Genomic DNA, 12,704 nt, shown 5'->3' with positions numbered 1-12,704 from the left:
CATTCAGTGGGTATGCTCAAGGATAAGAAATAGCTTACTCTAGAGGTAAGGGGATATATACTACAGAGTACAGGAGTTTAATGCTGCAAATGTAACATGAGACTATGTTAAGATGACTCTGGAATGCCAAGCTAGGCGTAGACTTTATCCTACTGGGCTGTGATTCTAAACTAGGGCAAACGTTACAAAATTGGGAGGACAAGAAAAAGGGAAATTGGGAAGACAGCTTATAATTACAGTTTGAAAATAAGCAGAGCTTGGATCTGATGCTCTGATTTGGCTTAACCATTTAAAATTCTAATCATTTTAATGGTCTTCCAAGGGAGCCTTGAGTTGTTTTTGAACTTACATTTTTTGGATAAAAATAAAACCATGTCTCTTTCTTTCTTTTTTTGTAGGCTACACACTAGGCATGGAGCCTGATGTGGGGTTTGAACTCACAACCCCAAGATGGAAACTTGAGATGAGATCAAGAGTTATGAAGCTTAACCAAACGAGAACCCAGACACCCCCAAAATAAAACCATGTTTCTGATACAGTACTAAATAAACATATGAAAGAAAACAAAACTAAACATCAACACAGGGACTAAAATTCACATATCCTGACTTTACAACCAGTTTGCTTTCTATTATCCCACAGATGCCAACACTTGAAAATGGTATTTTAGGAAAGTGAGTATGATATGTGGAATGGATTGGATGAGGCAAGAAGAGAGCAGCTACTGCTGTAATCACTCCCCAAACACCCACAAGTTACAAGATACTGCTATTTTTGAAGAAATGCCAGTAACAAGATATTTGGATTTTATTTTATTTTCAAGATTTATTTGTTTCTTTATTGGACAGAGAGATAGAGAGAGCATAAGTAGCCAGGGCGGCGACAGAGGGAGAGGGAGAAGCAGGCTCCCCACTGAGCAGAGAGCCCCATGTGGGGCTCCAACCCAGAATCCTGGGATCATGACCTGAGCCAAAGGCAGCCACTTAACCGACTGAGCCACCCAGGTGCCCCATATCTGGATCTTACTAATGAAATCTAAAATCGAAAGTTAAAAGTAGGTATTTTAATAAAATTAATATTCTAAGATAATGTTCTCCAAGTAGGATTCACGGGGTGGGGAGATAAGTAAGCAGTTACTTTAAATGGTTCCCTGAATCCTGACGCATACTAAGCAGTTTCCAGAGAAAAATATGTACTATTTTACATATTTATGCAGAAGATATTACAATTAATAAAACCCTATTTAAAAGTCTTCCTGAATGCAGCCTAGTACTTTATTCATATTTCTTTTTCAGTGGATACTGAAAATACAACCACATTGCGTAAGCACACACCAAGTGTATACACATATTAGGGGGAAAAGCAGTTCTCATGCTCATCTAAGAAGACAAGCCCCTTGGACCATTTGAAGAATCCATCTGAAGAATAAATCTGTCTTACAGTTTAAAGCTAACTACAACTTCTGCTCATGCAATGGCCATTAATGCCTATTAAGTGCCAGGCACTATATTAAGCAATGAGGATACAGAGATAATTAAGTCCCAGTTGCTAGCCCTGGAGGCTCTCAGTCCGGGGAAGTCAGAAACGTAAATGTTTATGAATCTAATGAACTGAGTGCTATAGAAACACAGAAGTGTTTAACATGAACAAGAAATTTTTAATCTATCTAAATGTTAATGTCTTACTTTTAGTTTCAACCGTCAAAAACCTTTTCCAAACTAAATGTCAAATATTGAAGGGAAAAAAGCTGACAGTATTCTAAAAGTAAATACATACAATAAAACATTCTTGAGAATTAACACTTTTAAATTTGTAGTATGCTGTTTCTGGTAAACCATGTGGGGAGAGTTACTTAAAAGTTTATTTCAAATTGCAAAGTTCGTTAGAATCAAAGTATGTTTGCTTGGGTATCCAGTCGCAAATCTAAAAACAGAAAATATTTCCTATCACTCTAGGTTTGAAAGATATATTAAACATACAGCACCATTTATATAAACTTACTATTTTTTTTAAAGATTTTGTTTTTATTTATTTGACAGAGATCACAAGTAGGCAGAGAGGCAGGCAGAGAGAGAGAGAGAGAGAGGGAAGCAGGCTCCCTGCTGAGCAGAGAGCCCCATGTGGGGCTCGATCCCAGGACCCTGGGATCACGACCTGAGCCAAAGGCAGAGGCTTTAACCCACCGAGCCACCCAGGCGCCCCTAAACTTACTATTTTAAAAAAACCTACAAGCGATCCACAAGATACACTTCACCCCACCAGGATGGCTATAATCAAGAAGAAGACAAGTGTTAGTGAGGATGTAGAAAAATTGGTGGGAATGTAAAATTTGAACTCTAGTAGTTCCTCAAAATGTTCAATGGTTACCATGTCACTCATTAATTCTACTCCTGGATATATACCCAAGGAAAACATATATTCTAACAAAAATGTGTACATAAATGTTCAGAGTAGCATTTTTAAAAATACAAAATACTCTATTTTACGTATTACTATACAAAGAAAAGATTCCAAAAAGCGGAAACAACTCAAATGTCCATCAATGGATGAATGGATGAACAAAATGTGGTATATCCATACAATGGAATATTATTTAGTCATAAAAAGAAATATTTCTGATTCCAGTAACACATGGATGAACCTTGAAAATATTATATTAAGGTAAAGAACTCAGTCACAAAACACCACATACTGTATGATTCCATTTATATAAAGCAAATCTATAGAAGGTAGGTTAATGGTTACATAGGGCTGGAGGGTAGGAAAGGAGGAAGAATGACTGCTACTGGGCATGGGGTGTCTTTTGGAGTGATAAAAATTGATTATAATGATGACTGCAAAATTTTTTTAATATACTAAAAACTATTAAATTATACAGCTTAAATGAATGAATTTTATGGTAGGTGAACCTCTAATAAAAGCTGTTACTGATTTTTTTTTTAAATACCTACAAGCCGCAATATTAAACAGTTTAACATGAAAATTTTTATACTTATTTAGGCCGTGCAGCATAAAATCTTCCAGGTTTCCTGTCTTTCCTCCCTTCCTTTTTTCTAACATTTCAAATCCAAACTTTAAATAAAAAATTTCAGAGGTCTCATTCAACCAAAAGACAAGTTCTTATTATCTGTCTTTCAAAATTACATTTAAACAGCAATCATTTCACAAAAGAGGACATACACATAGTTAAGAAACATGGAAAATATTGTACCTATCTTTTCTTTTAAAAAAAAAAAAAAAAGCAGGGTGTGGGATGGGAGCTCTCCTTCAATCTGTCCTCCTCTAGTGTCTACCATCTACTTTCAGAATGTTAAATGAAAATGTTAAGAATTTATACCCTAAAATTACCTATTTTTTCCTCAATTAACTATAATCTAGATTCTTCCCATATCACACCCAAACCACTTTTTGTGGTCACCAAATCACTCCTACTTGGCAAACAGAGTGGGGACATTCTCAACCTCACCTTACCAGTCCTCCAGAAGTATTTGATTTTGCTAACTACTCCTTTCCTGAAACTCTCCCAGGCTTTTCTGACATCCTCTGTGTTCCGTTTCCTCCTCTCTGAGCACACTCTCAGAGACAGTCACTGGCACCTCTTTTTCAGGCTGCTCTTTAAATGTTACTGCTCTCCAATCTAAAGCTGGTCACTCGTATGCTCGTCTGAATAAACTTAATTCACTCCCATGCTTTCAACTACCTCTTACATGATTATATGACAACTTCCAAATATTTAACTACACCCTATCACAGCTCTCTTGAGCTCTGCATTTGAACTCAGTATCTCAGGCACCTCAGTTTACCACATTTAAAACTAAACTAACTCTCTTCTATCTTGAGATTTCCTCCAACTATCTTCTGCTTGGTCCCCTCTACTTCTTTCTCCTCCCGTACTCCGAACCATACCAAATGGTATCTTCTAACTTGGGTGATGGTATACCAAACTAGGAACCGTGGAGACATACTGCAAATATTCCTTTCTCCATGACTACCCACATCTAGTGAGTCATTGAGACTTCTTTCTTAATCCTTATCAGATCATACATACACTCTATATTCCACTGTCTTAGTTTAAGTTCAGGCCTTCATCTCACTTCTTCTATTTCAAATGCTTTCAAAATGTTCTCCTTCATCACTAATTCCATCCTTAATACTGCCACCAGAATCAACTTTCTACAACATGAATCTGTCGAATGACTGCTTACTCTTGTTAAAACATACAGTGGCTCTCCAGGGACCCATAGTACTGATTCTTAGCTTTTCTACTTGAACCTATGTGAATGATAAAAGTGAAGACTCATACTAAAGCAGGCTGAGGGGGGTTTGTGAGTGGGGAAAGGTGGGGAAACACTGCTAGAATCTTTAGTTACTATGTGTATTTTCTTAACACCTGCCCGCTGTCCAGGTGACTCAGAATTGTAGTACAGAACTATTCAAAATTACTGGTATTGAACTATTGAATAAATTACAGCATAGATGCAAGAACTTTCACAATCTAACCCCTACCTAACTTTCTCAGCATCACCATTAGCCCTTACCATGCATTACTTCACTGGTTCTCAAAGTATGACTCAGGGACAGCCTACCCCTTGACCATTTCAGCAAGTCCACGAAGTTAAAACTCTTTTCCTAGTAAGACTAAGTTATGTTTCCTCACCTGCAAACACACAGACCTTAACACAGTAATTTTTAGGAGTGTACAGTGTACACTACAGTGTACACTTAGGAGTGTACAGTGGAATTTTCTAGAGTATATGACATGTCATGCTATGTGAAATGTAACACTGCAACCATATGAATGAAGCAGATATGAGAATCCAGTTCTCTTCTATTAAGCCAGACATTAAAGAAATTTGCAAAAATATAAAAATTCTTCTCACCAATTGCTTTTTGTTTTGAAAAACAATTATTATACACTTAATACAGAATGGGTTTATTATTATCTTCAAGTGGATTATTTTTAAAAATATTTGTTTTTAATTTATAGTACAGTAAATAAATAACCTTTTTGGAGCCCTCAATCATTTTTAAGAATGTAAAGGACTCCTCAGACCAAAAGGTGTTAACTGCTGTGTTATAGCTGATTACCTACCACTCCCCTAAACATGTTCAACTTTGTTGTTTTTAAAGATTTATTTGAGAGAGAGAGAGAATGTGTGTGTGTGTGTGTGTGTGTGCTTCACACAAGTATGCACGTGGAGGGAGGGGCAGAGGGAAAGAATTTCCAGTGGACTCCATGCTGAGCCTAACACGGGCCTCATCCCTGGACCCATAAGATTATGACCTGAGCCAAAACCAAGAGTCCAACATTCAACCAACTGAGCTGCCAAGGCGCCCCAAACAAGTTCAACTTTAAAACCTCCATCCCTCTGCATAGTGATGCACCCTCTACCACAACCCTAGTCCTAGCCAGGTCCCAAAGAACCGCAGAGGTATCCTGGAGAAACCGAACAAAAAGAACAGTTTTTGGGGTGCCTGTCTAGCTCAGTTGGAGGAAAATTTGACTCTTAGTATCCAGGACATGAGTTGGAGCCCCATGCTGGTTATAAACATTACTAAAATAAATAAACTTTAAAAAAAAAAAGAATAGAGGTTTTAAAGTCAAGCGGAGGGGTGCCTGGGTGGCTCAGTGGGTTAAAGCCTCTGCCTTCAGCTTGGGTCGTGATCCCGGGGATCGTGGGATCGAGCCCCATGTCGGGCTCTCTGCTCAGCGGGGAGCCTGCTTCCACCTCTCTCTCTGCCTGCCTCTCTGTCTACTTGTGATCTCTGTCTGTCAAATCAATCAATCAATCAATCAATCTTTAAAGTCAAGCTGAATACTTAACTTCTCAAAGTGTGAATTTCTTCTCTACTTAAAATAATTTGTAAAGTCACTAACATTAGTGTAGTGAAAATTAAAACCATCTAACAATTATTTAATCATAACAAAGCAGACTGGTTGTTTTGAACAGTTCTGTCAGGATTACTATTTGTAGAACAGATGGTTCTATATAATAATCCCCTGAAATGGATAACTTCTATGGTAGTTCTTGGCTATCACTGATAGATAAATTAAGTTCAGATTATTTTAAAACATCAAAATTATTTTAAATAGCATTTTAACATAGGATGCATCACTTGCTATTATACCGCAGTTAAGCCTTAGAAAAATGTCCTTACTCTCCTCCCAATATTTCACAAAAAAGTACTAGAATTCACACCTCTACTGCATCCTGTTTTTTAAATACTCCACTGAATTCACTCATTATATTTTTGTTTTCACCTTCAGAAAAGGAGAGAGAACTGGTTTTTAAGCTCAAACTGCTATTATTTGTTTGTAGCTTAAGTGTCATCTTTTATGATTTTTTTAAATACCCAAGCGTTAAATGTAAATTAGATAAATTTTAGTCTGATCAAAAGAAATCTACTTCTTGTTTCAATGCTTTTGACATTATAAATCTTTATTTATTTATTTACTTATTTTTAAGTTAGCTCCATGCATAGCATGGAGCTGGGGGGATGGGGGGTATTGAACTCATGACCTTGACATCAAGACCTGAGTTGAGATCAAGAGTTGGCCACCTAACCAAATTAGCCAGCCAGGTGCCTCCTGACATTATAAAGCTTTAAAAAGCACAAGAGAACAGCTGAAAACAAAAGCCCAGATACCTCTTTCCTTTTATGTCCAATTATCTGTAACTGACTATATAAATCAGCTGTATAAGTCTCCACAGATCTTAGTACAATAATGTGTTAGATGATGACCATAAATATGAGTCCCATACCTCAGCCCTGTGAAATATGTTGCATTTTTATTCTTTAAAATGCAAGACAAATCATTCTTCCTATTTTCCTCTAAGTGGCCTGCCCGAGGTCAAACAGCTGGACAATGAAAGAGATGAGATAGGGGCGCCTGGGTGGCTCAGTGGGTTAAGCCGCTGCCTTCGGCTCAGGTCATGATCCCAGGTCCTGGGTTCGAGCCCCACATCGGGCTTTCTGCTCAGCAGGGAGCCTGCTTCCTCCTCTCTCTCTGCCTGCCTCTCTGCCTACTTGTGATTTCTCTCTGTCAAATAAATAAATAAAATCTTAAAAAAAAAAAAAAGAGATGAGATAAAATCCAGGTTTTCCAACCATGAATACATACCACTCTACCATATACATTTGCTTGTCATGATCACTGTCTGCCATCTTGCAAAAAAGACTTAAAATCAAGATAGTTGAAACCGAGTTCTAGATCTGCCATAAATCAGATGTTTAACTTTCAACATGTAAGAATCATCTTGGTGCTATAGTTTACACCATCTCAATATCTTAGTTTTCCCCTCTTTAGGGGTGGGCTGGGGAGTACACAACACACCAAGGCCCAGAACAGACAACTCGAAAAATAGCTAATGACAAGTAGAAAATTTTCTATCCTTACTAGTCATCAAAAAATTCAAATTAATAAAAGATACCATTTCCCAACCATCCAATTATCAAAGATCAAGATAAGTAAATGAACACTCATGCATTACTGACAGTTGTATAAACTGATACAACTTCTTCAAAAAGTTATTTATAAACCTGTATTAAATGTTTATATTCTTTAACCTAGTACTTCCACTACTGGAAGATATCTTATGCAACAATCCAAAATAAGGAAGTTTTACGATAAATGTTCAATAGAGAATTATAATATGTAATAGAAAATAAATTGCCTAAACATTCAACCACAAGAAAATGGTTAGGCTGTAAAATAGTTGCCAAGTCGATTCACAGACCTGTACCCCTGGGGATAAAAATACATTATATATTTATTTAAATATTAATAAATAAATAAATAAATAAATAAATTTTTAAAAGAAGTTGCCAAGTAAAATATTATACAGCCACTGAAATGATTTTTACAAATGAAAAACACTTATCAAAATGTTAAGTTGGAAAAAAACCCCAACAATATAAAATGAAATATATAGCATGGTCACACAGGTGCATTAAAAACATTAACAGAGACCACCTTTGGGTGATGGGACTGGGAAGGCTGGATACAACAATGGGAAGAACACAGTCTGGATGTCCACCCCACTTTCTTAAGAGTAAGGCAATGGGAAGAACAGTCTGGATGTCCACCCCACTTTCTTAAGAGTAAGGCATTATTAATTATCATTCTATAATCTCCAAATTTGAAATAATGAACACTAGTACTTCATAACTGAATAGGATTATAGTAGCTAGATTATTTCTAAGGCTCAGTTCTAAAATGCTAAAATTTAAAAATGCATTTTTGATCCACATAACAATTTAAAAATAACAGAACACTTAAAATTATTAGCTGATCTTCTACTCTCTTTCCATGGCAGAGGGAACATGGTTTCCCTCCAGCCTTCTACTCAAGGGAAAAAGCAGCACCATCTATCAGTCTTAATTATAGCTATTGCTTATCAAGTCATGGAATAAAAAAAGCAAGCACTATAAAAGAATAGCCTTAGTCATCAAATCTCGAATGTGGAATCACCTAGCTATCCCTAAGTATTATGGAAGAAAAAAGTAACTCATTCAGTCCTTCAGAAATGAAATCTCCAATAGGAATCCCTGATTCATCCCCAAAGCATGAACCCCAAGGCTACTTCCCCTGTACAGAAGTTCAGAGACTGGGCACCTGTCCTGATGGCCTTCATCACCAAACAATGCTCTTTCCTGACAGGATATGCCCAGGGGATAACAAGATGACTAGCAAGCAAACTAGAAGTGACCAAGGACCACACCACCTCTTCTTCGAAAATAAGACTGTAAAAAACTAGTTTTAAGCTTTTAAACTATCCTAAGTAAATATTTTCTATTTGCTAAAAAGTAGCAAAAAGGGGACTCCATCCAATTACTGTTAAGTGACTATCCAAAAGATACCAACACAATAAAAATTCTCACTAGTAAGAAGAGAAAATGTCCTTTTTTCTTTACCTTCCACGGATCAAAAATTAATTTTTCAAAAATACATAGACTAAATATCAACAGAAAATGTTTAAAATACGGCATAGATTGTTTTCTCTATATTTTTCCACTTTCAAAAGATTTGAAATCTTACTCCTATCCTCTGTTATTGGTCTAGGAAGGCGGGAATCACAAAGCTCAACAAATACTATTATAATATTGTATAAGGTCAATGATCTATTTTATAAGCGGTTAATAATTTTAATGCTAAAACTTTACTAGATCCTACCTAGTCTCTTTAAAATGTGAGAAAGTATTTCAGTGCTAAAAGTCATTTCACCTGCACCTTGTAAACAATTAAACCGTACTTTGAAACAAAAACTAGCCAATGTTTGCTGCTCATTCATTTTTATAGACATTAACTGTGTATCCTTTTTACAATCAAGAATTTCGGAGTTAAGTGATTATTCTTGGAGGTGTATCTTGTCCAGGAGCAAAATTTACCCTAGCTTATTTCCCATTCCCAAACCCCGCCAAGGCTAAGAAGCAACCACTTCCCAAAGTCCCACTTCCTTTTCCATTCCCCAGACCTCCAGAGTTTCCAACGCCCCAGTCTTGCGCAATATCCGTAGGAGCAGCAGCCGCAACCACCGCCTCCTAAGCCGAGAAACAACCCTAAAGGGAACATTGTCCAGCAGAAAAATAAAAGGTGGGGGTGGGGGGGGGGGGCAATGTAGGAAGTCGACTTCTGGTCCCACGCCTTTGGATCTGACCCCCTCATAAGTGATGTATCTAGAGCAATTTCACGAACAAGACTGTTAACCTCCCCTCCAGCCTGCCTGCCCAAGCAGAGGGCGGAAAGGGGGGGCGGGGGGGCTGAGAAGGTTATCTCCCAGTTCAGGGCTTCGGCCCGTTTCGTTGCCTCCGCCCCACCAGGACTATTGTTCCCAAGTTCCCCACCCCCACCCCGGATAGGAAGTGATAGTCACATCCCCTCCGCCTTCCACAATATCCCCTAGGGAGTCCGAAGTAGGCTTCCTTCGGGATAACCAACCCCTTCACACACACACTTACCCCTCTAACCTAAAGTCACCATGACTCCAACGCCATCTCAAACCTGAGTCTCAAGAGACAAGAGGTGGGACGAGGGTAAATGGAACTGGGCAAGCCACGGGATTCCCTACGGACAATCCTTTCCCAAGCCTTGGAGATAATAATTGCGAACCCCAAAACGGCAGAACTCCTACCCTGCCTACTTCTGAGACCAGCTTGAGCAAAGGGACCCCACGAGTTAAGGCTAACCTCAACACCCCCGTTCCTCCATCAGCCGCGATCTGTTCTCCTCCATGGGTGGACACCTTGCCTCGACCCTACAAGGAGGGGCAGGCTGGATGAGGAGTGGGGGGTGGAGAGACGAGTCTCCCAGCCCTGGGTCTGCACCTCAGTCTCCTCCGGCTCCCGGCCCGAGAAACAATAGGTGGTCGCGGGCGGCAGTGCACAGTGCGGGCTCGGCCGGGGCCGCTCCCTTCGCGCCCTGGCCGCCCGCGGACGGGTCCGCGAAAGCGTGAGGGGTGGAATGAAGGCCGAGGGACGGCGGCGGTCTCACCTCCCGCCGGCCTCCGAGACCACCCGGCCCTAGGAGTCGGTGCGCGCCCCCTCCGCCCCTCTCCTCACAGCCGCACACAAAGCGCTGGCGGCCCGGGCCGGCCCGGCGAGGCGGTGGTGGGCTCCGGTGCCGGCGAGAGCAGGCGACAGCAAGGGGAACGACTCACCATGAAGTCCCGGGCGAAGTTGTCCTCCCCATTGTGGTCCGGACTCTTCATGGCCTGGACCCTCTGGATAAATTTCCTCAGGATTTCCACTTGCTCCATCCTCCCGCGTCCCCCCGGCTGCGGTGGCTGGCCCCCCCGCCGCCGCCCGCCCGCCCGGCGCAGAGCCCGCTCAGTCTTCCCCAGCTCGCTTCCCCAGCCCTTCCCCTCCCTCTCGACCCCCGCCAAGCCTCGCCGCTCCCTGCTCCTCCCCACCGCCTAAGGCGGCGGCAGCGGCGGCACCAGCCCGGCTCCCGAGCCCACAACTTCCAGGAGCAGCCGCCGTTCTCCCACAGTACGAGGCGAGCCGCTGCGGCTAGCGCCAGCCCCAACCCCCAGCTTGCTCCATCCTCCTTCCCCGCCCTCCTCTTCTTTCGTTGGAGACGCCGCCACCGCCTCAGGAACAAGGCTCTCTGCTCGCCCTGCCCCCCCTTCCCGGTTCCTCCTTCACCCCCCCTCCCCACTAGCAGCCACAGCCGCCTCTCCCTACGGGCGCGGCCCCGCCGCCACCGAGACGCGCGGCCCCGTGCTGTGGCTCCGCCCCAGGCGCTGGGACGCCCGATCCGCCCCCGTCCCCCTCCCCTCTGGACCACTCCCCCAAGCCCGCCCCGCTGGTTCCAGCCCCTTTCAGAGTGGCTGGAAGACTCTTGGTTGTCTGCTGGGCGACTTGACTCTACTTCCGGGGCGTGTTCTCGGTCGAGCTATATGTAAATTTGAGGAAGTCTGGAAGGAGGGAATTAGCCTCTGAGCAGGGTGAACCCTAGTCAGTCGCATAAGATTTTAGTTGGAATTTGCGGGCTCCTGGCCTACTAGTGGGAAAAGCATATTTTTAGAGTGCTTCCGCCCCGCCCACGGCTGTGGGCTGGGACTACAAATCCCGGCCCGCGGGAATCCAGGAGTGGGGGCGGGAGAGGGCGGCGGTGGGATGGAGAGGCATGCTGGGAACTGTAGTGTCACCTCCGCGTTCACAGCAGGTATGTCTTCATCTTACTAGTGGTTTGGTGACTGTTGACGGCAGATACACCTTGCCACTTTAGGGAATGGCTACGACGAAGAGAAATGAAACGTTTCTCGAATGAAAGGACTTTGCAAATCCGTCGAAACCCTGACGAGTGAGCACCTGAGATTTGGAGTGCATCCTCATACCTACCACGCATGAGGCGAGGGCTCAGTGTTTGCTGAATGAAAGGGAATTTGTCCTGCGCTTAGATTCGCAGCCCTTCAAAAGTGATTAGGAGACGTTTCTCCATAGAATGTGTAAATCTTTATACATCTTTGCAAGTCTTGTAGTAATCAGAGAATATCTGTTTTAGTCTAATTCACTATTTTACAAAGAAAGCGATTTGTCTAGTCCCCTCAGCATATTCATAATGCCAAAACTAGAACTCAAATCTTGTTGGTTTCAGTACAACACTTATATTGCCTCTTACTAAGGAAGATAAACATGTGGTAATGTGACAGAAGTGAAGGATTTGATCTGTGGAATTCTTTCAGTCCCTTATACCCGCAGAAAACATTTTTTACAGATAAGCTTAGGGAATTTGGTTAAATAGGAACCACAAGTGCTAGCCTCCTCTTCCCAAATGAATGTTTAGAACCACTATGAAATTTAATGATAAATTCCATGAAGAAAACAGGTAGACACAGTTTTTTTCTCTTTGTTTCAGAGAACAATATTTCTCTTTAAAATAATAACTAATGTGTACCGATCCAGTCCCCTCTCTGAAATATGCATTTCCAAGTGTGCCCTTCTAAATCGTACGCATTTATATATTGTACGTGCATATAAAAAGATACAGTTTTGTTCTGTATTTAAACATTCAGTTAGAAGAATAGTTCAGTTTCTAAAGTAAGCTTTATTTGAAGCCAGGGTCTGGAGTATTTTACTTTAATCAGATACTGAAACTCAGTTTTCACTGGATATAAGAAAAGATCAGGGTATGGGCTTGCTCACCTACTAAGACAGCTCACTATAGGTAACCCTTTTCCCCTGGAACTGGGGAAGAAATT

General features: G+C 41.4%; 1 protein-coding gene and 1 long non-coding RNA gene across 3 annotated transcripts in view; one reads left to right on the top strand and one right to left on the bottom strand.

Annotated features, from left to right (window-relative positions):
- The window catches only part of LOC125080692 (uncharacterized), a 136,672-nt gene extending 135,200 nt beyond the window's left edge, over positions 1 to 1,472 (top strand). The window contains exon 4 of the long non-coding RNA XR_007121456.1: positions 399 to 1,472. This is a non-coding gene — a long non-coding RNA (uncharacterized LOC125080692). The remainder of the gene's footprint in view (positions 1 to 398) is intronic.
- PTPN12 (protein tyrosine phosphatase non-receptor type 12) overlaps positions 1 to 11,173 on the bottom strand; it is a 93,506-nt gene extending 82,333 nt beyond the window's left edge. The window contains exon 1 of one of the 2 annotated variants that reach the window (XM_047694656.1): positions 10,659 to 11,173. In XM_047694656.1, coding sequence (XP_047550612.1) covers positions 10,659 to 10,757 — 99 coding nt within the window. In that variant the 5' untranslated portion in view covers positions 10,758 to 11,173. The remainder of the gene's footprint in view (positions 1 to 10,658) is intronic. The other variant, XM_047694655.1, reaches the window with a different exon arrangement.
- Positions 11,174 to 12,704: the final 1,531 nt, after the last annotated feature.

Source organism: Lutra lutra, chromosome 11, assembly GCF_902655055.1.
Source record: "Lutra lutra chromosome 11, mLutLut1.2, whole genome shotgun sequence".
Lineage (NCBI taxonomy): Eukaryota > Metazoa > Chordata > Mammalia > Carnivora > Mustelidae > Lutra > Lutra lutra.
The sequence above is the reverse complement of the archived record's forward strand: the minus strand, read 5'-3'. Positions and strand labels throughout refer to the sequence as shown.